Genomic DNA, 24031 nt, shown 5'->3' on the forward strand with positions numbered 1-24031 from the left:
GTGGTCCAGTCTACAGTATAAACAGACATCAAAACAACTCAATACTCTGTCAATAAATCAGTGCTCCAAGAACACAGAAGATTGCACTGCATTGGACTCTTAGGGTGCTTAAAGTTTATTCTCCACAAATGTTATGTAAGTCAAAAGTTATGTTTTGGCCAAGCCATGAAAAGGTCAATGCTTGCATCAGGCTGCATTGCCCTGGTTTTAAATGAGTTTCTATAGTGTTCTTACAGGAGCCAAACCTCAGTAAGCGGTCTAAATAACTTCCTTTGGAATCTGATATTCACCCTGCATGCATCTGCTCAATGTGTCTCCAAATGCTTTACCATGTATTCGGCTTAATGCACAGGAGTGAATTCCAAGCAGCTATTCATAAAATGATATTTCATCTCTCTAGTGGTTTCAAGGCAATTGTTCCATTGAAGCTTGTCTAATGAAAATGGCTGTGGGGACTGCAGGAGAAACATTTCTGGTGTTGGTTTTTGTTTCTTTTGTGGACAGTGTCAACTGCTTCTTCCATCATCATAGTGCAGGAAATTGGGGCTTTCTGTGTGTCAGCTCTTTTCCAGCTCTCACCTCTAGTTTCTCAGCATAAATTCAGAAGAACATACAGGAAGGGACGAGTGGAGATGCACAGGACACTGCAGTCAGACTCAGCAGCTGGACACCTAGTCTAATGCTTCAACAGGTTGTAATCCACACTGCCAGCTCCTTGGCTGATTTATACCAGTTTATTTCCATTGCCCTCAGAGCTTCTGCCCCATAACCAGGCATAGATAAAATCACCACAATGCCGAATGCCTTACCTAGTTGATGTACCAGGGATGGGACGTCCTGTGTCAACAAGAACACACCAGCAGTAGCCTGTGGAAGGATGACACTGCACAGGCTTGTAAAGGCCACCCTGTGCGCACTCGGGAATGAACACGTTGTCTTTTTGGGGTTGTTTGGCCTCCTCCAATGCTGACTGAAGTTCTTGGTCACATGATGAAGCTATTGGAAAGACAGAGAAGATGTGTTTATGAGGGTACGGAAAGTGCCCTCTGGATTAATGGAGCGAGGGATAAATCCCTAGTTTCATACTATCACCTCTAAGGACTTGGTTTGATAAGTTTTCTTGCAATAATACTTTCCATTTACTGCACTCAAATTTCGGGTACATTATGCACTCTGCCTTGCCCCTTTGGCATGCACCACCCCTTCATCACACCTGTGACAGCTCCACACTACCCTAGGATTTCCCTTTGCTGGGGGCAACTCCTTGATACCCAATTCCTGCAGCTTTCTTTGACACCTTTTAGCATTTTTTTCCAGGGGAGGGGAAGGGTGAAAGTGAGTAAAACTTGCTTTCTGGAGATCAATGGGAAAGGTATCTGATTCGATTTAAAATTCCATGGAAATGAATTCAGTTCTCCTCCTGCTCTTTTATGTTCTGCTTTTTGCTTTCAGTTAAGGAACAAAAAAGTGACACTTAAAATACGTTGCACATCCTTTTTTTCCTCCTTTCTTTCTTGTTGGTGAAAACTGATTTAATGAGAGTGCTGGAGTCTAAATACCTCTGTTTATCCACATAAGAAGTAGAGACAGTACAAGCCACCCACACTGTACCAACAATAGTTCTTGGGAGGAATCATGGTCTGTAGGAATATGACAGTAGTTTGGTCTTTGTGTCCTTTCAGTCATTGGCCTTTCTGTTGGAACTGTAAACGAGGGGGCCAGTGATGGGTCTGGCTTGTGGACAGGCTGCCCACTAGGAAATGAACTGGCATCACCTGTTTATTTCATAATTTCCATTACAGAGCCATTAAGCAATAACAATTTTTACTGCTATTAAACTGGACTAGATTCAGACTTGAGAAATCAAAACATCTCATTGTCAATAACAGTCCTACAGGAGCTTTAAAATTCCCAAAAATAATTATATGCAGTAAACTCTCCACTATTCTAGGTGGCCACTGAACTCTAATACATCATATATATTATTTTTGCTGTGTCCATCCATCTGTCTGTCCAGGCAAGGCTCTGCCATGTTCCCACCCTCCCACCCCTGCACCATGCCAACCTCAGCCCCTCTCCTGGCCAGTATGGGGCCTACCCCGGCCCCCGGATGGAGCACCCCCTGCACCATGCCAGCCCCTCCCCCAACCAGTGTGGGGCCTGGCCCTGCCATGCAACAAAGCGCCCACCCCATCATCCCCATCCCTGTACCAGCCCCAGCTCATTCCCCAGGCAGCACAGGGTCCAGTCCCATCAATGGAGCACCTTTCCACACCCTGCCAGCCCCAGCCCCTCCCTCAGCCAGCATGGCCGGGCCTAGCCCCCGCAATGGGGTTCCTCCCTTTGCCAGCGCAGGGCCTGGCCCATATAGAACCATAGAATGCTTGGACTGGAAGGGACCTTGAGAGGCCATCGAGTCCAGCCCCCTGCCTTCATGGCAGGACCAAGTACTGTCTAGACCATCCCTGATAGACATTTATCTAACCTATTCTTAAATATCTCCAGAGATGGAGATTCCACAACCTCCCTAGCCAACTTATTCCAGTGTTTGACCACCCTGCCAGTTAGGAACTTTTTCTTAATGTCCAACCTAAACTTCCCTTGCTGCAGTTTAATCCCATTACTTCTTGCTCTATCCCCAGATGCAAAGAAGAACAAGTTTTCTCCCTCCTCCTTATGACACCCTTTTAGATACCTGAAAACCACTATCATGTCCTCCCTCAATCTTCTTTTTTCCAAACTAAACAAGTCCATTTCTTTCAGCCTTTCTTCATAGGTCATGTTTTCTAGACCTTTGATCATTCTTGTTGCTCGTTTCTGGACCCGTTCCAATTTCTCCACATCTTTGTTGAAATGTGGTGCCCAGAACTGGACACAATACTCCAAATGAGGCCTAACCAGCGCAGAGTGGAAGAATGACTTCTTGTGTCTTGTTCACAACACACCTGTCAATATACTTTGGATGCATACTACAACAGGCTTCTGTCTAGAACTTTCTTCCAGCCTAACTTCTGCTTGCTAGTGGAGCTGTAGCCAGTCTCTAGTAGTAAATTTTTTGCCTTACTGTTTTAAGACAAACACCTCTTTTCTGAATCTACAGCACACTTAATTTAACCCAGGACAACTGTACTTAAATCTTTGACTGGATTTTTGAGCCATTGCCAGTGGGTTATGGCTTCAAACTAATCTCATCTAGCGTCATCCATTTTGTGAATGAAATGCTTCATCAGACAGAAAGGCACAACTCTAGAGAAAGTTGGCACCTAGGCTCAAAAGGCTGTTCGTCTCACTCCATCACTGCCCTCCTGCTACTCAGAGCCACCATCTAGGTATAGTTTTGCATGGTGAAAAAGCAGCCAGCAAGTTCTGTTCTTTTCTCACCTCGATACCATAACTAGCAGGCAAGCTAGTTAAAACACGGTGAAAACCTAAAGCTGCTGGCTTGCATGGCCTTGTTGTTGATTTCAGTTCAGTGGTCAAGGTCCCTTCAAGGTGTCGTGACAGATCCCTCATCATCAGTTCCTTAGGGGTCCTGTGCTTCCAAGGAACTCCTTATGGGCCTCAGAGACTCACAGAGGCCCCTTTGTTGCCCTGGGTCTTCCCGAAGACAGGGGTCTCCCTTTACTGAGCCATTTTCATCACAGGCCAGTCCTAATTGGAGGTGGAGTAGCACCTCTCCACCAGCCTCAAGTGGCTCTGGTTTTGCCCCAGTTGGGCAGCCCTCTAGGGAAACGGGTCAGGGGAGTTCTGTCCTTCCCTCCACACTGGACTCCAGCCCAGGGACCCTAGGGAAGCAGGGAGCTGGTAGGGCTTTCACCCCTGCCCCATGGCTGCAACATTTTCCTGGCCCTCTTCAACTACTACTTTCCCCTGGTATCTTCCCCCCATACCTTGTTGCTGATGTCACTTGGTTCCACTCTGTTCAGTCCTGTTCTGCTTTTCTCACAAACCTCCGGCCTCCTTCCCTCCAGACATCACTTCCCACTCCTGCTATATGGGAACAGCCTTTTATAGGGAGACTGGAGGCCTTAACTGGTTGCAGGTGCTTGATTGCATCCTGTTGCTGGCTGGCTTCTGACGAGCCCCGGCTGCCTATCCAGCCTGCAGGACTGCACCCTCTGGGAATTTATGAGGGGAACAAAAACGAGTTCATCCAGCACCCAAAATGTTCACCCTCCATCAGGCACTTGTCAGCTGCAGTCTGTGATCTGCTACAGTGGCTACGTCTACACTCAGATAAATCTTTGAAATAGCCGAGCTAATGGCCATTTTGACGAATACTAACGAGGCACTGAAATGTATATTCAGCACCTCATTAGCATTCCAACAGCCACAGCACTTCAAAATTGCCAGTTTTTGCTCTGTTAATAGGAATAAGGGGATGTCGAAGTTGGCGGGGTCCTTTCAAGAAGGACCCCCCTCTGGATAAGCCGCATGGTAGCGAAAAGCGGCAATTGCAAAGTGCCACTGCCAGTGGCATGCTAATGAGGCACTGAATATGTATTTCATTAGTATTCTTTGAAATGGCAATTAGCATGGCTATTTTGAAGATTTCTCTAAGTGTAGACACGGCCACTGTGTGTGGCAAGTGAATGGGACAGCAGGAGGCTCTCAGTGCTCATCCTTTGCTAGGTCTAAGTATTAACCTAACATGATAGTAAAAAGTTTTTAGCAAGTCTTGAAACTGAAACACTCTTCCTCAGAGAATCTTGATCATGATGCTTATTGCATTAAAACATGGTGCAACCCTGAAAAACACATCACTTAGCCTCATGTTCACTTCATTTTCTTTCTACATTTTGAAAACTCTTCCTATTATAAAGTAGAGAGAACCAAACAGGCAATGGTGGGCACCTTGCTGACACTGATCACCTTTTCCAATTCTGCTATACCTGTTTTTAGGTGGGGCAACCAGAATGCGACACAAATATTCAAGGTGTGGCTATATACGTATATAGTGGCATTTAGATGTTTTCTGTTTTATTTTGTCCCCTTCCCTATTAGTTCCCAAAACACTGCTAGAGATTTTTTTGTTTTGGTTTTTTTGTTTGTTTGTTCTTTTGAACACTGCTGCACACTGACTGGAAGTTTTCCTAGACCTATCCAAAGTGACTCAAAGTTCTCTTCCTTTAGTGATAATGGTTAATTTAGAATCCATCATTGTCCGAGTATAACTGGTATTTTTCGTGGTATGCATTACTTTGCACGTAGCATTGAATTTCATCTGCCATTTTGTTGTCTAGTCACCCAGTTTCAGAGATCCCTGGGTAACTCCTTCCAGTCTGCTTTGGATTGAATAATCTTGAATTATTTTGAAACATCTGCAAACTTTCCCACATCATTTTTCATCCATTTTTCTGGAGCATTCATAAATATGTTAAAAAGCAAAGATCCTAGTAGAGATGCGTGGAGGATCCCACTAGTTATCGCTCTCCACGATTGAAACTAGTGAAATCCGAATGTTTTATTCCTACCCTTTGTCTCCTATCTCTGTCAATCAGTGCTCTTAAGTGTTGGACAATTTGTAATTATTATATTGTTTTGTGGGAAGAGGCTTTTGCCGATGTCGGTTCTGTTTTTCTCAAATAGCTAAACCTTATTTCATATCTCCTGCATCAAGTTCAGTTTTCTTTCCCAAATGTCCTAGAAATAATATCAGTATCTCAACTGATACAGGAGCTGACCTTCCAATGATGGGACGAGCCCCACAACCCATTGACAGCACACTTAAGCAGCATCCCTGCACTCAGACAGTGCCAATTAAGCCCACTGAAAATCATGCTCCACTTAAACAAGAGGAATTTGAAATGGCAATCCTGGCCACCGTGGAGGGTGGGGAAGTGGAGCTGGAGAGTCTGCCCAAGATAAAAGGCTGCTAGAGAGGCCTGCTCAAGGCAGCAACTAGCTTTTCCTCTCCATTCAAACCCTGTTCAGGGCAGAGAGACACTGCAGTCTGGTGAGGGGCTCTGGACATCAGCTGGTCACCTTCAATGCCTCACAAGTGGATGTGAGAAGCAGTGCCAGAGACTAGAAAAGTAACTACACTCAGAAAAAGCCCCAAGAGTCCAAGTTTTTATCCATTATCCTTCCATGCCCCCCCACCCACCCAACCCACAGGTTTACTCAGCTTAATTTCCTTTTTGAAGCAACTGTTCATTTCCCATCCAAACTTATTTTTCAGTTACTGTCTCCATTAGAAAAGGAGTTCTTGAAGGACTCCATTCCAGTCTCATCATGGATAAGGGCTTCTTTCATATAATTAGCATTGTTTCAGATAATTCTTGCCACATTATCAGAGGAATATGGTTAGCAAGAGTTTAGTTTGCTACCAAGGTCAGTGATTAATGTCAGTAGTTTACAAAGCTCCTGACAGTTTGTCCAAACAGTCTGACAGCTACTGGGATTAGGGACTGCAACAGATGGATGCCAGAAAATCATAAAAGGCACATCACAAAAAAACTCTGTAGCGCAGTAAAAGTAATCTAAATACTCGAATCATTGCAGGAGCTACTCAAAGGTGCTTCAACAGAACTGTACTTCATTGTAGCACTTGATGTAGTTTTGCTGAGATGGAATGCTTTGCCCAAATCAGACGAATTTTTCCAGAATTTTATTTCGAAAGGAAAACCAGGGAGGGGGGAAGGAAATAAATCAGCCAATGTCAAAATTGGTCAGTTCTTGTTTCCAATTATTACTCTTAAACACCTAAAAGGAGGATGCAGTCAAATTAATGCAGTCAGCCTACACATGGAAACATCTCCATACCCTGAGCCTGGAAAGCCTCGAAAGCTCTTTACCTCATATATAAATTTGTTAGTCTTTAAGATGCTTCAGGCCTTTTTGTTATTTAGTCAAGTGAGTTAATCACTTTGAAGTCAATGAGGATATTTCACGTAAGCAAGGGTTACTCATATGAGTAAATGTTGGCAGGATCAGCTTCATTTCTAAGGCCCAATCCAGGAGAAAGGCTTGTCTGTCCTTTAGTATTTATTGCCTCCGAAGCACCTATCATGGTAATAGTTAGATGTTTACATAACACAAAATCTTAGCTTTGTGACACTGGATGTTTCAATCTTTCACTTCCTAAATTTTCACTGGCAGTGAACCATACCCCACCAGCATTTTCTCTGAGCATATGGGGACTCTCCCAGTCGCAAACACACATCGTTTACTTCGGCTTGAATGTGAAGTGCTCTGAGCACCTATGCTCAATTGTAGTGTGTTCTGCAGAAATAAGATGTCAAATCTGCAGAAAATTACAAAAGCACCTGTGTGCTACTTTTACATTTCCTGCTGCTGTATAAACACTTCCTCTCAATTTCCTTGATCCAAACAACATATACATGTCAAATGAAATCCACATCAAGAAATTCCGTTTTCAGTTGATATGGCCTCCCTCTTTTTCTCATTACTGTAATGGGCCATGAAAGGACAATTAGACAGGGCTGGCTTCCAGAGCAAAGGGATCTTTTATTGGGCCTTGAAGTTCAATGCACTTCACATACAGCCAGTAACAAGAAACCGATGAAGAAAAAGGAAAGTGATACACGTCAATTACTCTTGAGTAATTCAGTATTAGTAAATCTAGCATTCAAGAAAATGCGTTCTGCAGTTCTCTGGTGTTTCCCCATGGATATACAGGAGTTGTATGCAGGATATACAGGAGTCACAGGCAATTTTCAGTACACAGACTAATCAAATTGCATAAAAGCTAAATTCTGCTGGTCAGAATACTATCAAAATAATAATGTCCTACTTCATTTTAGTTTAAACATTTTATTACACTTTATCTATTTACATTTGATTTGATGCTAGTGTATTTCTAAAATCCTGTATATGATGGGTCAAGTAATCTCGTTTACAACAGTGCAGCCTCTGTTGAAGTCAGCTTTTAAGGGATAATTAACTTTGCTCAATTGATGCAGCTAACATGTACTGAGGAAGCTGATTAAAGGGTATTCTATTTTTGATTTTTAACACATTATTCCTGCTTCATTGAACTCACTTCAATTTCTGTTTCACATCTGAATCTTTCAAATCTCATTTCTATCTCTGATTCAAATGTTCACTTCAGCAGGCCAAGTGGATTCAATGCACAAGTGATAGTGCTCCTAAAGGTGAATCTATGTTGACTGGGTTGCTGACCTAGAGAGGAAGAGGATCTTACTCCAGATAATTTTCTCAACTGTTATTTCTAACTCCAGAAAACGTCTCCTCAGGGTAGAGGTGTGTATTCTCCCCTGCAACCCAGACAGCTGCACATCCCAAAAACAGTGGCCCTGAGATAGGGAAGAGTTGCCCTAAATTATGGTAAGAGCATACAGCCCCTAAATGATTTTACACTGGTGAAGGATAGGTGTACCTCCATTCCCCAGAACTTACCTCAACCCGCAGCATGTTCTTTTTCTCTCCTGATATGCCTCCTTTGACAGAGGAGGGAGGGGGCATCTGCTGTAACAGATAGTTATCATGCTTCTGCCAGCCTCATGCCTGTGGAAAGTGCCTTTATACAGGGAAAATTAAATGCCATCTACCTTTGGCCAGCATATGGACATTTTTCACTGCCCCCTTTCCTAACAACTGTGGCTTGGACTTTGCAGGCACTTGCTTACATTGATACTTACGATGATTTGAAAATAAAGTTGCCTAACATCAAACTTAGCGCAACTCAGTGTGGCCAATAAATGGATGAACAGTTTTTCTTATGACCAATCCCTATAGAAGCTACTTTGAAACCTTACAACTGAATAGGAACTGCTCACGGCCACAGACAATTCTACACTGAAGTCAGAGGAAAAGCTCCTGCATTAACAGAAGTATTGTGAGCAAAACACAAAAGGTCATTCTTCCACTCTACTCTGCACTGATTGGGCCTCAGTTGGAGTATTATGTCCTGTTCTGGACACCATATTTAAAGAAAGATGTGGAGAAGTTGGAGAAGGTCCAGAGAAGAGCAACAAGAATGATTGAAGATGCAAAGAACAAGGAAGACTGAAAGAACTGGGCTTGTTTGGCTTAGAAAAGAGAAGACTGAAAGGGGACATGATTGTGGTTTTCAAGTACCTAAAAGAGGGTTACAAGGAGGAGGGAGAAAAATTGTTCTCTTTGGCCTCGGAGGATAGGACAAGGAAAATGGGCTTAAACTGCAGCAAAGGAGGCTTAGGCTGGACCTTAGGAAAAACTTCCTAACTGTCAGGGTGGTTAAACGCTGGAATAAATTGCCTAGGAAGGTTGTGGAATCTCCCTCGTTGGACAAGTATAGTAGCTGTGTGGGCCTTGGCCCACAAAGTCTCATGTTCCAATAAATCTGTTAGTCTGTAAGGTGCCACTGGACTTCTTGTTCTTCCATCACTGAAGATATTTCAGAGCAGGTTAGATAGATACCTATCAGGGAAGGCCTAGATGGTGCTTGGTCCTGCCATGAGTGCAGGGGAATGACTCAATGACCTCTTGAGGTCCCTTCCAGTTCTAGTGTTTTATGATGATGTGATTAACTTCAGTGGACATTACAACAGACCTAAAGTGAGTAAAGCTACATGCATACTTATTTCCGGGATCAGGCCCTATAACTGTACCTCCATCAAGGGTTGAGTGTGAAGGATATTTATTCTTTAAAATGAAATAATGGACAAATAGATTAAACAATTAAGCTGTTCTGGTATCTAAGACTGAATGACAGTGTTAATACTCCTAGGGCACCACGTTTTGATTTACAGGAATATTCAAAGAGACATCAACAGTAAAGCTCAACACAAATGTGTATCTGTCTAGTCTTGTAGGGGGCTGGATACTTTCCTGCCCTTGCTCATTCTTGCTTGTAAAAGCACATGGGAAACAAAAGTTCCAGGCCTCATTGTTTGTGCCAGCAGGGTATTCCCTGTGTACAGTCAGTCACTATTTTGCACTTTTGGAACTTAGTTGTATGCTTGTGGCCTATGGCTTCAAAACAGCCCTGGAGGCAAATTTATGTACTACTTCACTCCATTGACGGAAGGGGGAGGTTGCTAAATCACATACAGCTGTCATTTATCTATGAGGTTTCACATATTGCAGTACATAAAAGCTGATATCTGGAAATTCAGTGATCCTATAGAAAGTGCCAAATGTAGGATACGTATAACCCACATTAAAATCTTGTTGACATCACATAATCACCCCCAAAGGCTGCCTTCCTATCTAAAACTATGTTTGTCTCCAGCATAACTTTGTATGTCTCTCATCACATCAAATAAAATTGTCATATAAATTCTGGTACTACCCCAGGGTCAAAGCTTTTGGGTTCCCTAAGACAGAATTCTTAAATGAGAATGAGCCAATGTGTTCTTAGCTCATAATCCAAGCCCACGTTTCTGTTGGGATTTAAAAATGGGTTCATCTAGCCTATTGTGATTTTTTTTGCACATAACTGCAATTCAAAATTTCAGCCAGAAATCCTAGGAGAAAAGCTATTATTGTAGTATTTCCAAAATGGACATACTAAAAACACTATAAATTTAATGCAAAATCCTGTTGCAGAGACATTTTCAGCTTTTTCTAGATGAAATATATTAGGATAAAATATTACATTTCATATTTGTCTATCACCAACTATAAATAACTTAAATTGTTAATTTTAATGATCTTCACTTCCTTTTGAAAGTCTACAAGCAGTCCTGTGGCATTCAATAATGGATTTAAAAGTAGCCATTCTTCTATAAAAGAATTTTACTGCCAGATTACAGAGGGTGACGTGAACTGGAATTCATAAAGTTAACACCATTAACTTAGGCTTGAATAAAAATCTTAACTGGCTAACACATTGCAAAGGCAATTTCCTCATCTTAGATATTCAAACTTCTACATCACATGCTATGACTGAGATACATCCAGCTTAATCTGCTTCATTAACTGGTAGGTGAAAAAGTTATCTACCCAGATGGAGTCTCTCTGGTGAAGAGATGAGGATCTTCATTCTCCTTAGTGGGATCAGACTCAAGCAAGGAGAGAATTATAGTCCCCATATGTACTTATATATAAGGAAGTCCACAGCCCCATCCCTCTCCCCTGGATGTAGTCTGCCAAATTCTGCCCACTCCACTGACTTGTACAGGCACAGGTGAGAGCAAAATGTCCCTTATTTTTGTGACTCCCAGTTTCCTCGCCGAACAAATAACAATGGAGGTTGTGATGGCTTCTATCTGTTGCTTGACGTGGCTGTGCAGCTTTTCCCAAATTGAGCCACCCTATAGCTTTCCAGTTGGGACAACAACAGCAAATGCAAATGATTGGCTTTTTCCAGACACAAGAGCAAGCTGGCCCACTAGCTGCCCATAACAGTCTAAAGGCTCCTTCATTTGCCAGAGTTGTGCAAGGCTGCCATGTTTACTTTGCAAGCCTATTGACCAGCAAGCTATCTGCCAGTGGAAAATTCATTTTCAGGACATTTCAGGGGTGAAAATACAGTTTCACTTTTTCCACCAACCTGTGAAAGTGGAATCCTTTGCCAGGTAAACTGGGAATGAGGATTTATTTGAGCAGCTCTACTAAAAAATACAATCCATATTTAGGCACTCACATGAGCAATCCAATTTACAGCGGTGCTGAGCTAGCAAAGCTTCCATTCCACCCAAAAGGAGTTGTTAGCACTCAGCATCAATAGAAAGCAAGCCACTTAAGTTCCTGAGTATGGAGCTGGGTCTTAACTTGAGGCACATACCTCATTTTAATTTCAAAGGTGCTTAGAAGCACATTCCTACCCTCCGTCTACAATGCTGGCGTCATCCAATATTTTCCAGACTTCTTAGTTCTAGTCCAAGGTGGTAATATTCCATCTTCATTTGATTTTTCTAACCAACACCTGCTTTCTTAGTAAACTCCTGACAGCTCTTCTAGATATTTACATGTATTTCTTTCACCACACTTTGGTGCTTATGAAATATTGTCAACCTGGACAATCTAGAAGCTACAGTCTCCACTCACTGCACTGGCACAAGAGAGAAAAATGAGCACCAAAGTGAGCCCTGGGGGAGGACAGGCAGTGTTTTCATTTCTATCCTTTGCCATGGTTGACTAAGTGGCAGGCAGGGCAGCACCAACTTGTGGATGGAGTTCTACCACTGCTGGGGACTAGGGATACGTCTACACTTACCAGAAGATTGACTCCTTCAGGGTCAATCTTCTGAGGTTCGATTTAGTGTGCCTAGAATGCACTAAATTGAACCCTCAGGGCTCTACAGTTGGTCCTGTACTCCTTATTCTCACAAGGCGTAACAGAGGTTGACGGGAGAGTTTCTCGTAGTTGGAATTGCATTTTAGATTGATTTTTCAATCTAGTGTAAACCTGGCCTAAGTAATGCACTGGTTCAGTACACAACATGGACATTTTGCCTGTACACTCTTTCTGCTCAAAGTTGCACCTGTTGGGGGCTATTCTGGCCTCCTACAGGCCCTGGTGCTGTGGAAATTGTGAGTGCTTTGCCTCATAACTGCTCTCGGGGGTTGTGAGGATTTTAGATTGGTAGGGAAATGGCATGCTGATTACTCACATGCAAAGCCAGGTATTCCCCTTTATTTCTTCCCTCCACAGTACAACCAGGAAGCTCTGGGAGACACTGTCTCCCTTTGCAACACAATGCTTCTCAGCATTCCCTATAAAGCATTGCACCACCACAAGGTGAGATTTTGTATATAGGGTGAATTTTGTGCTAGAGGTGAAAGTAAGCAGGTGAGCTCTGGTATGCAACTCCAGCAAAAGCCAGCAGAGAGCTACATAGAGAGCTGGCAGGGATCTGGCTTGCAATAGACAGTACTTGTAAGAGATTTTAATTTACTTTCACCCCTGTCCTGTGCAGATCATAGAATCATAGGGCTGGAAGGGACCTCAGGAGGTCATCTAGTCCAGCCCCTGCTTCAAACAGGATCAACCTCAACTAAGTCGTCCCATCCAGGACCTTGTCCAGCTGGAACTTAAAAACCTCTAAGGATGGAGAATCTACCACCTCTCCAGACAACACATTCCAGTGCTTCACCACCCTCCTTGTGAAGCAGGTTTTGCTAATATCCAACCTACTCCTCTCATTCTGTAATTTCAGACCATTGTTCCTTGTTCTGCCATCCGTCACCACTGAGAACAATTTCTCTCCATCCTCTTTAGAGCCCCCCCTTCAGGAAGCTGGTGGCCAGAACAATGCTTATGCTTCATTTACAGCTCACTGTGAAGGCTTATGTGAGATTAAGTCATGCAGAGGACTTGTGCTGGCCCTCTGCACGGGGATGAATTTCACCTAAAGTGCGCTGTCTAGACCATAGGAGGTTAGTGAACTTAATTGTAGAGGCAGGAAAATCAACACAAACTGGAACCAGATTAAGATGGGTGACTGATTTTGGCAAAGTACTGTATCCAGAACAAGGATGAGCCACAATAGAGCAAAGCCAGCATAAATATTCAAAAATTACTTCTTTTCAGGTCCAGCGACTTTTTAATATAGTTTTTCACAGTCCATGTTTCATGTTTATAGTCTGCTCAAATGGCTATTCTAATGCTTTGGCTCTTGAACAAAGCCAGACCTTTGGCTTGGCTCTACCTTAAAACTTTGTGAGTAAAACAAGGGCAGCGTGAACTTAAAAAAATAAAATCTACCCCACCTTCATTTTTAACCAAAGGAAAAAAGAAACGTTCCATGGCAGTTGATGAAGTCGCACCAATTTACACCAGATAATGTGGTCCAAGTTTTTCCAATAGCTCAGTGACATGACAGCATTTGAAAGGAGATGGATGTTTTACAGACGCATCAGTAGGGTACATATCCATGTGGACCAGCAAAGTTTATTCATCAATGAAATTCCCACATCCTTTTGGAGGATGTTGGTCAGTAAGCTACTGAAATTCTTGGGCCACGCTTGGTGAGTGTAAATTGGTGTGACACCATTGACTACAAAAGAGCTGTGCCGACTTACATCAGCAGAAAAATTGGTCCCTGGCATGAACTGAACTATTTCTCAAAGGAGTCTGGGATCAGACACAGCAGCTGGGTTAAAAGCTTCCTGAATCAGTTAAATCATAGCTTTCAAGGGCATATAACTACTATCCTTAATGCTTTACAGCCCAGTGTTTCATATGATTACACTAACCACTCAGAGAATAATTACTTTTAAGTGTTTAACCAGCCCTGGAAATAACTTATATCAATGGAAAAAGCCCTACATAAATAAATACTTCTTAATAATCCATGGTGTATGAGGGTAGGGCGCATATTTCAGAAAGTGCTGTTTCTGTATATGTTTGCTGAGCACATTTCCCAAAAATGTTTTCATCTTCCCCACACACACATCCCGCCCCTCCACCCCACCACTACTTACCCCAGAACTCAGAGTCATGTGTTTAGTTTGAAATCCTTTGTGACAAGGAGAGAAAATCCAAAGGGCTGGTTTTGGCAGAACTCTTCAAATTAAACAGATTCTAAATATTTACCTTTTCCAGATAACCAGCATCACAGGAAGCAGTGATGCTGGCATTCAGTCACCTAATAAGGCAACATTTGCATTACAGTTTATGTGAAGACAGTGCTGTTGTTCTTTCTATCTATTGCTCTTTTGTCTGCTTCTTTTCTCCTGTTTCATTTGGGAAGATTAATGATTGCATGACATTATGAAAATAAGAGGAATAAAACCAAAGCATGTGCAGCACATGATGCTCTGAGGAGGTTGGGCAGTTCTGAAGCCAGAGCCTGTTGCAAATTAAATCTGCATATTGTTTTAAAGGAGCATGTGCCAGATTGATCAGCCAGTGACAGAATTAATGAGGCTAGCAGAGACCTTTAGCAGTGGGATGGTTTCCATCAGCCCAAAGTGGGATGTATTTGCTGACCTGCATGTCTTTGGTCCCAATTGTGGGTAACCATGGCACAGTTTTACCTGCAACCACTCCTCTGATCTTACCCGGAAAGGGAATGGAAAGGAGGCACAGAAAGGAACCGTTGTAAAGGGGATCTTTCGCAGCCAAGTCCTCTGTTTGGTTAGTTTCTGGCCATAAGTACCTATTACTGCTATGCTATGTTCAGTGAAGCTTTCTGGAGAGGGGCTCTTTCAAGCACCCAGTCCTTTGCAAGGGAAAAGGCTGAACATGGTGTCATAATTTGCAATGTAACCACAGAAGCAGGACAAAGAGGCTGAGATGCGTGCAGATGAGAGATGTTGAGACTTGAGAGACACAAAGAGGGAAAACCAGATATATTCTCTTCCCTTCCCATGTCAATTAGAAAGCCCAAGACCATCCACAACCAAAACACAATTACTTCCTTTCAGGTCATTTCTCAGTTTCTTCTCCACAGCTAGAAACCTAGACATTTCACTCGGTTTCCAACTGTCTTGTGCTTCCAATATTATGCAGGCTTGTAAATCTGCTTCCTGTTCCACATGATGCATCTCCTGGACCAGATTATTATCTCAATCCCTCCTCTGCTGAAACTTTTACTCAGGCTTTCATCAATCTGTCTAACCTCCAGCTGCGCTCCCAGAAGTAGAGCCAGGATTAGCTCTCAGGAGTGGCTGGCTACACGCTGTGATCTTAAGCCATTAGACCACACTGCTTCTTTACAGTAGTTAATGTCAGATGCTTTCCCATACCATGCTTTGCAAGCCACTTAAAATTTCTCATCAGACTTCCTGAAGAAGAAAAATTGGTACAGGATATGTGTTAAAGTTCTGATAGTGATGGGCATTTCAAATACTTTTATTATTCTTTCATATTTGTATGAAAGCATAAAAAGTTTCCAGAGAACTTTACAGGAATAAATAGAAAGAGTTGCTGCCCCTAAGAAATTACCATTGGAAGATACTGATTCAAATGAGGTAGAAAATTGGCCTGGGACTTCTCATTTTCCAAGTGAGTATGCTCTTGCTACTGGAGAAGATTAAAGAGCTCTTGACTGCTTGAAAATAACAGAAAATTAAAGACATGCAGCATGTGACACTCCTAGAAAGTAAGGCAGTTCTGCAACTGGGACTGTGGTGGGAGTTCTGCCCTAATTCTGCCCTCTTCCTTCCCACCTGCCCCACACGCACAAAAAAGTTTTTCTTTAAGATGATTCATTTCTGCAAAATTGTCCCCCAAACCAGCAATATTTGACTGAAAAAATTACATCAGTTTTTGATATTTCTACTCACACTGACCAAGAACCGCCAGCACCCAAAAATATTACATGTAGAAAAAAAAATTAAAAAATCACAGAGCTGAGGCAAAAGTATTTAAACATATTTAAAAATTGCTTTCACAGTATTATACCTAAGAGGATACAGCTGTTCAGGAATGCAATAAAGAAGAAACTCTCAAGCTTTGTTCTCTCTTGTGAAGATTCCAACTAAATGTCAACCTGAGTGTAGGCAATACTCCCAGTAAAGTCAAAAGGAATTTCATCCGCACAGTAGCTTCAGGACTTGGCTATGCATATACCCCTTTGCTGATGCAGAAGAGTAATATACCACATATTAGTTGTCTGATTTAGGGAAATTGCGTTGACTCTGCTTGAAGGATGAAAAGTCACAACATGATTAAAAAGCTTACTTTTTTACTCCTAGCAGGTCTGCATTTGTCTCTTCCTAGCAGTGGTGATACATACCATTTTTTAGCAGACAATGCAAAACTTGCAGCTCAAGGAATCTGCAGATTCATAAACATATTTAATATGTTATTAAATGTATCTGGGCAACAAACATTCTCAGACTACGAATTAATCAGTAAGTTAGCCAATATGCTTTTTGGTAGTACGTGTTAGTAAGCTGAGTGAGCATTTTAATACCTAATATTTTGACTACCCTTATTAAAATGAAAACCAGGCTGAAATTGCTAAAGCTTAGGCCTGGTTACATCTCATTTCATCAATTTTACAGTGGAATGACTTTGCTGAGTTCCATGGAGTTACTCCTGATTTACCCTGGTGTAACTGAGAAGAGAATGTAGCCTATTGAAACTAAGCAGTCCCCTCCAATATTCATTTGCTTTATTAGATCCAACTGTTTATATTAGAAGCATAAACTAAGGGACATGTGATTATTTGAATGGTACTGCTCCATCATTCTGGTGTCACGGTGGTAGGGAAGACGAAACTCTTCAAACAGTTGATATTCCTATTTGTATCATCTGCTGTGCTCTTTTACTACGGCATCCACACAGAGCAGTGGGGAGAAAGACTTCTACTTATTCCCTAGTTCATCCCAGTAATTGCTACTTGCACTCCAGTTTGAGGGGATGTGAGATCAGAAGTTGTGTGCTTTGTGATCACCCCATGTGCATGACTGGGAGGGGAAGGGTCAGCCTGGAGTGCAGAGTGTCAGTCACATTGGCTCCACAATCAAAGCCAAAGCTGCGTATAGCTGGACAGGAATCTAAAGGTACAGCTACGCATACTGGGAGATTGACCCAGTCAGGATCGATCTTCTGGGGTTTGCTTTTGTGCATCTAGTGGGGATGAACAAAATCAAACTATCCGGGGCTTGACAGCTGACCCCTGTACTCATTACTGTGAAGAATAAGGGAAGTCAGTGGGAGAGTTTCGCTCATCAACTTCCCTTAGTAAGGACAGACAGCGAAGTCAATCCTAGACAAGTTGATTCTAGCTACACAATTGTCATAGCTGGAATTGTGTTTCTAGGATCGACTTTCAGGTCTAGTACAGATTTGCCCTCAGGGAAGTGAGCTGCATCCTGAAGTGAGATGAAGTAGCCGTCAGGCTATGTCAACACTGTTTTTGTCACAGAGAACACTGTGTTTTTGTCACTGTGTTTAACTCAGGGGTGGAGAAAAAACACATCCCTGAGCAACACAAGTTTTGTTGGTGAAAAGTGCAGGCGTAGACAGTGCAGGAGGCACTTGTTAGATTGTTTGGCATCACCAAGTTTAGGAAGAAATTGCTTGAACACAGGGATCTGCTTTCCCATTTATTCTATCTCATGCTACAAAGCTAGAACCCAAAACTGGCTGCACTAACCTCCTAATGATCTAACTCAGGCTATGTCTACACGGAAGCATTATTCCAAAATAAGGTATTCTGGAATAGCTTATTTTGAAATAGTGCTTCTACACACAAAGGCCGTGTCTACACTGGCACAAATCTTTGAAATAGCCATGCTAATGGCCATTTTGAAGATTACTAATGAGGCACGGAATTGCATATTCGGCACCTCATTAGCATTAGCCTGCTTCCGGCCACGATGCTTCGAAGCATGCTTTTGAAGCGCTGAGACCAGAAGCATGCTCATGCTAATGAGGCACTGAATATTCAGTTCAGCGCCTCATTAGTAATCTTTGAATTGGCCATTAGCATGGCTATTTTGAAGATTTGTGCCCGTGGAGACACGGCCAAAATGCGTTTTGAAATACCACTTAGCAATTTCAAAATAAAGCCTATTTCGGAGCCATTGGATGCATTATGGCTTATTTCGAACTAGGCACTCTTCCTCATGGAAGGGGGTTTACCTGTTTCGAAATAAGGCAACAGCTATTTTGAAATTATTTCAAAATAGTGGTTGCATTGCGTAGATGCTTGGAAAGTTATTTTGAAATAAGGGCTGTTATTTAGAAACAATTTTGCAGTGCAGATATACCCTCAATTATTGTGACAATGATCAGCTCTGTCACTATGACCACACGATACATAACACTCACCAACCAAGCTACTTGCCTCTCCTTCAGGCTTGTTGTATTTTTTTCAGCGAGATAGCTCTCCCCCAATGATAAAGAGCTGCTACACAGCGTAGCTGACCGCAGCATGTCTATTGAGGCTCTGCTGTACGGTACTACTGTGAGCTGTGCCAGGAAGTCATCGCTTTAATTGTCCAGAGACAAAGGGGACATCAGGGAAGTACTCGGTGCTCCCTCCCCAGTGCTTCTCCTGTCTCTGCACAGCTACTCACTGCCCCTACTTCTATCCGTGGTCTGAATCTGGCCGTTAACGCCATTTGGAGTTGCAGGCTCTCGGTGCTTCTCAGGATGAGGCTCTGAGTAAGGCCTGAAGGACTGAGTCATGAATCATTTGCTCCTATATATTCCTGCCAGGGCTGAGGTTCTGGTTTTGCTAGCTCATGTCCTCAGCTGTGGCTGAGAAGTGCTCAGTGCAGCTTAGAATAGGCTTTAGCCAACCAAGTCACGCTGCTGATCCTGGCTGGTCCCTCAGCAGAATTTCTAAATTGGACTGGCTGGCAAAGGTCTGAGGGAGGCAAAAAAAGGCTGACAGAGATCACTGGGGCACAGGAATGTCCTCTCTGCTAACCACATGGAATGAAACTACTGTAAGGGTCACAATGCCAGTTCTACAGCACTGGAGGATCCCCATATGGCAACTTTATGTCTGCTGTAGTGGCACAAAGCAACCTCAGTGCAGGGGAGTTTTAGGGCTCTCTTTCTCTTTTGAAAGAATTGGTACATGGCGCAAACACTGGAAGTAGTGTAAGGAAAGCAGCTCTTGCTGCTGCTTTAGTTGCTAGCATGACATCATCAGTTCATCCAAAATATGCAAAAGCTTCATTAGCAGATAGCTAAAACCTTTTGCTTCTCCTTTAAAATAAAATAAACTCTGGTGCCATTTCCAAATCTGTTGTGTTAATGGTGTAAGATGTTACAGCTTTGTGAACTTGTATCTCATCTCAATCCATCTTTGGCTACATTTAGTATCCTTCAAACCCCAAGAAGGATGTTTTTAACAAAAGGCAATGGAAGTGAAAAATTACTAGCAAATTTAAGTAAAATTAAATATTAAATTCTCAGATGCTCCTCCCATGGCCAACCCCCCCAAAAAAAGAAATTCATTGAAAAGTAAATAATAAAACATTTAGATTTTTCAGCTAAAAATGTATTATAATTTTTGCCAAAAAGTCACAGAAAACGTATGATCAACTCTAGATACTGGTTTTTGACTTCCTTCCCCTTTCAGAAGTGGAATGCAAATGTAGCCAATCAGAAATGCAAATGAGGCACTGATTTATATATTGCATACCTCATTTGCATAATGGCAGCTATTCAGTGTTCCAGAACTGCTTTTTTGGGGGGAAAAAAACAAGCAGGGTAGAAGGGGTTTATTCAAAAACAAATCCTGCTTTCAAAAGCACCCTTCTTCCTCAAATTTTTCAGGAAGAAGGGGTCTTTTGAGAATGAGGTTTGTTTTCTAAGGAACTCCATCTACAATGTTTGTTCTTTTTTCCCAAAACCAGCACTTCCAGAACCGCAAATTGCTGTCACTAAGCAAATGAAGTGCACGATATGTAATTCAGCACCTCATTTGCATTTCCGATTGGCTGCATTTGCATTCCGCTTCCAAAAGGGGAATGTAGTGAAGTGGCAGCCTTAACGTTTTGCACAGCAAAATTTAAGGCCAGAAATTTAATTACAATTCTTACTTAAGTGTACCTATTTGTGGTTGAATGTCAAAATTTGGATTTCCCTTTAATGAAAAACACAAGCTTTCCTCTTCAGTTACTACTTTTTCTCCAGGAACAAAAATCTCGTGCAACCTGACAGTGGCAGCTAAAATTTTTTTCAGGTACTGTAGAATTCAGGGGCAGCTCAGAGTCTAACATTTATATAGAACACAGCTTAAGGAAGAGGGGTAGATGGAGAGAGTTCATTGGAGGAGAAAGGCAGCCAGTAATAATATAATATATTTAGCACTTATATAGTATCTTTCAGCTGAAGAGTTAGATGAAATTTCAGGCTTGTCTACACACTACAGAAATGCACTGTGGAAATATGATTCCTAAGACACTCTAACATGTTGCCAGTGGTGGATTAACACAAAGGGGCAGCTGCCCCAGGGCCCCCATGTGCAAGGGGCCCCAGTGCTCCATAACTTCATTTTGTTTAAACAATGCGCTTTAATGGAACAAAAGAAATGTGCCATGTCATTCTTATTTTAAGATTAAGTGTAACTTTATTATGCATCCTGAGTTATAATATGCATGAATAGATTCCAAAGCATAAATAATGATGCTACATTAATAAATTAGTATATTGGGGAGGCCCCTTGTGACTCTGTTGTCCGAGGGCCCCACCTGTTTTTATCCACCCCTGTGTGTTGCCCACTAATTGGTCAGTGCAGACACCAGTGGGTTCCCCTAGAACACTTTGACATGGTGCTGTATCCAACTGTTTGAAAGTTTTGGCCTAAGTCTTTTGCCCAAGAACACAGAGCAAATTGTTAGCCAAGCCGGGGACATAACCAAATCCTCTGTCCTGTAGCTCCAAACTATCTTTCAGTGAGATAAATTAACCTATTTGGGCACAATATAGCCCATGAATAAATACATATCTCTGTATTAACATGCCTTTTTTATATCTCTCTGTTAAAACAGAAAGAGTTAGACTAACAAGCAGCTTGGATTTATGTCTCCTAACAAGGCTTTTATGATTATTCAGTCTGATATCTGGTTAGCTGTGCCAGGGCTGGGGTGGGGGTGGAATGGACACTCCTCTGAAAAATAAAAGAACTAAGGCATGACTGTTCTGTCATTAGGTGCTGCGGAAAGCAATATGACATAATTAAAAATAGTTCCATGAAGATTAGTATCTGTTGGCACCAAATTTTAACATATGTAGTAAAACAGAAATTATCAAACTTGCATAAAGCAGACCTTTTCCCCCCCACACTCTGGGGTGCCAATAAAAGTGTGGAACATCCTGAACATAAAGGATATCAGCTGGATGTAAAACAGAACTTGTCTTCTTTTTAATGGTTTAGGATGGGAGGATCTTTCTCCATGGTGGGAGGAAGAAGCTGGAGATGCCAGAACTTTGGGTGTGTAAGTGTCTTGAGCTAATATGTAAAATTAAAATGAAGATAAATGAAAATGCTTATAAAAGAAGGATTATTAAAAATAGGGTAATACCACAATGAATATAATCCAGTGGACTGTAATTTAAGAATGCGTCATAATAAGCAAGCTCTCTGGGGAGGTCTGGAAAGGTTTATCTTCTTGGAAGAGGCTGAGAGAGAAGAAAGAGCACACTGACTTTCCTTTACCAATTTAGGACTTTTAAAACAAACAAACAAGAAAGGACAATAAGTAATTGTCTTCACTGCTTAGGAAGCTGGAGAACAGTATGTCCTACTTGTGTAATAATAAAATGAAAATGAGGGTGGCATTAAACATTGCCAGTGAAGCTGGGATAATGGTGTACCACTTAGGACTGATGTTGACAACTAATTTTCTGCTTTGCCCAAAAGGTACATTAGGTTGGAAGTTTCTGTTTTGGCATTACCAACTCCTTAGCAAGTGGTTGGCCTTTCTCTTGACAGGATGTGACTTGGAACTTGACTTTTTGATTCTTGACTGAAATCTAAAATTACCCCAAAAATTTCAAAATAATTCACCATGTGTGAGATGTTCTGACACACAAAAATATGAGGATGGCTTCCACGCGCCACCCCCGTTTCTTACCAAGGTTAGATTTAAAGTAAAAAAGTAATAAATTATACAAGTTGGACCTCTATAATCCAGACTCCTCTCATCTGGCACACCTGTGGGTGTGCCAGTTGAGGCCTAGTGCTCAGCAAGCCCTTCTCTGCCTTTCCGGAGCTTCCAGAGCACCACAAATAGCTCATTTGTGGCATTCAAGCTCAGGGAGTGAGGGGAGAAACATGGACTGGCAGGGTGCTCAGGGAAGAGGCCAGGTGGCTATGGAACCAGGTGTCCATGGGCCAGGAATGTGGCCCCGCAGCGGGCAGTGAGGGCTGAGAATGCAACCTGGTGGCCACAGGCTTGATGCACTCTTGCAGGGTTGTGCTCCTGGCTCCCAGCTGCAGGGCTCCACAGCCACCCTGCCTCTTCTCCTGAGCGCCCCTCTCTAGTACTCAAAGCCAGACCTCTACTGCTGCCAGAGTGGAGCTCAGAAGCCAGTTGTTGCAGAAAGGCAACACTGACATCCCCTGAGCCAGCAAAGTCCCTGGTTTGGGACTAGTCAGGTCCCAAGGGTGCCAGACCAGGGAAGTGCAGTCTGTAATATACTCCAAGTAGTTCACTTATATCAGGCTAACTGTGCTGTCAGTTACCAGTCAGGACCAGGTAAGGAATTTGGAGAGGCTTCAGTGCAGTTGTTCTTGGAAGACCTGAGTCTGTTCTCATCTCAATCCTTCTTCCTCAAAATCACTTTCTTTTCCCTCTGCTATTAGCCTGCACAGACAACAGCTGCCCAAGCAATGTATTCCATGGATCAGTGGCCTTAGAACAGCTATGAGGCTCACCAGTCACTAAAACCAAGTTTGTGACAGTCACAAGATGTTTATATTTCAGCCATGACATGCACAAAAAGTGAACAGTTAAATATGTTTTAAAAGTACATTGTTTAAGTATCTTCTTTCTCTACTTACCTGCCAAGACCTGTGTTCAGGCCCTCAAGCTCATAAATTTCTCTGACAGTTGATGGCATCACTAACTTGTAACGCAGCTTAGGGAATGCAACTGCCTGCTTTGGATGTCAGTGATGCCTTCAGCTGTTGTAAGGAAATGAAAAAAACTAATGTCCTAACTCCAGATATTGGCAAAGAAAATAAATCTATTTATTTACATTTAGAATGAATTATTTTTCAATTAATTGTCCAGATTCACAGGGACAACTCTGGCTGCTTTGCACGGCTCCAATGATATAAAGGAGCTATAAGAATCACTTTAACCCTGACCATTTAAACGAGATTTATGGCAGCTTTGCTTCAATGGAGCCTCACAAAGGTTCCCAAATACAGTGGTGAATCTAGCCCTTTAAGTCTACATGTGTATTCTCATAGACTTAAACTAATATCACCAAAATGAATACAAGTAAATTGAGGGAAGGTAGAAGGTGGACTCAAACTTTGCAGGTGGGTTCGATTTCTACAGTCAGGTAATCATCTGGAAACTCAAAAACATATTTAAAGTAATTTAAAGTAATTTTAAATTTAAGTTAAAGTAATTGATTTGAAAACATTCCATTTCACCATTCCTATGTGTGTTTAATATCAGTTCATGAGGATGTACCTGCTAATATGAAAAAGAGTTACACATCTAAATTTTCCACAGTATAAAATGATGC

The 24031-nt window shown here is 42.2% G+C and overlaps 1 protein-coding gene across 2 annotated transcripts in view; it reads right to left on the reverse strand.

The window, feature by feature from the left end:
* Window positions 1-24031, reverse strand: part of SMOC2 (SPARC related modular calcium binding 2) — a 192383-nt gene that overhangs the window by 49793 nt on the left and 118559 nt on the right. For both annotated transcript variants that reach the window (XM_074990234.1, XM_074990235.1), the window contains exon 8: window positions 810-996. In XM_074990234.1, the coding sequence (XP_074846335.1) occupies window positions 810-996 (187 nt within the window). The remainder of the gene's footprint in view (window positions 1-809; window positions 997-24031) is intronic.

This window comes from Carettochelys insculpta, chromosome 3 (genome assembly GCF_033958435.1).
Source record: "Carettochelys insculpta isolate YL-2023 chromosome 3, ASM3395843v1, whole genome shotgun sequence".
NCBI classification, from domain to species: Eukaryota; Metazoa; Chordata; order Testudines; family Carettochelyidae; genus Carettochelys; species Carettochelys insculpta.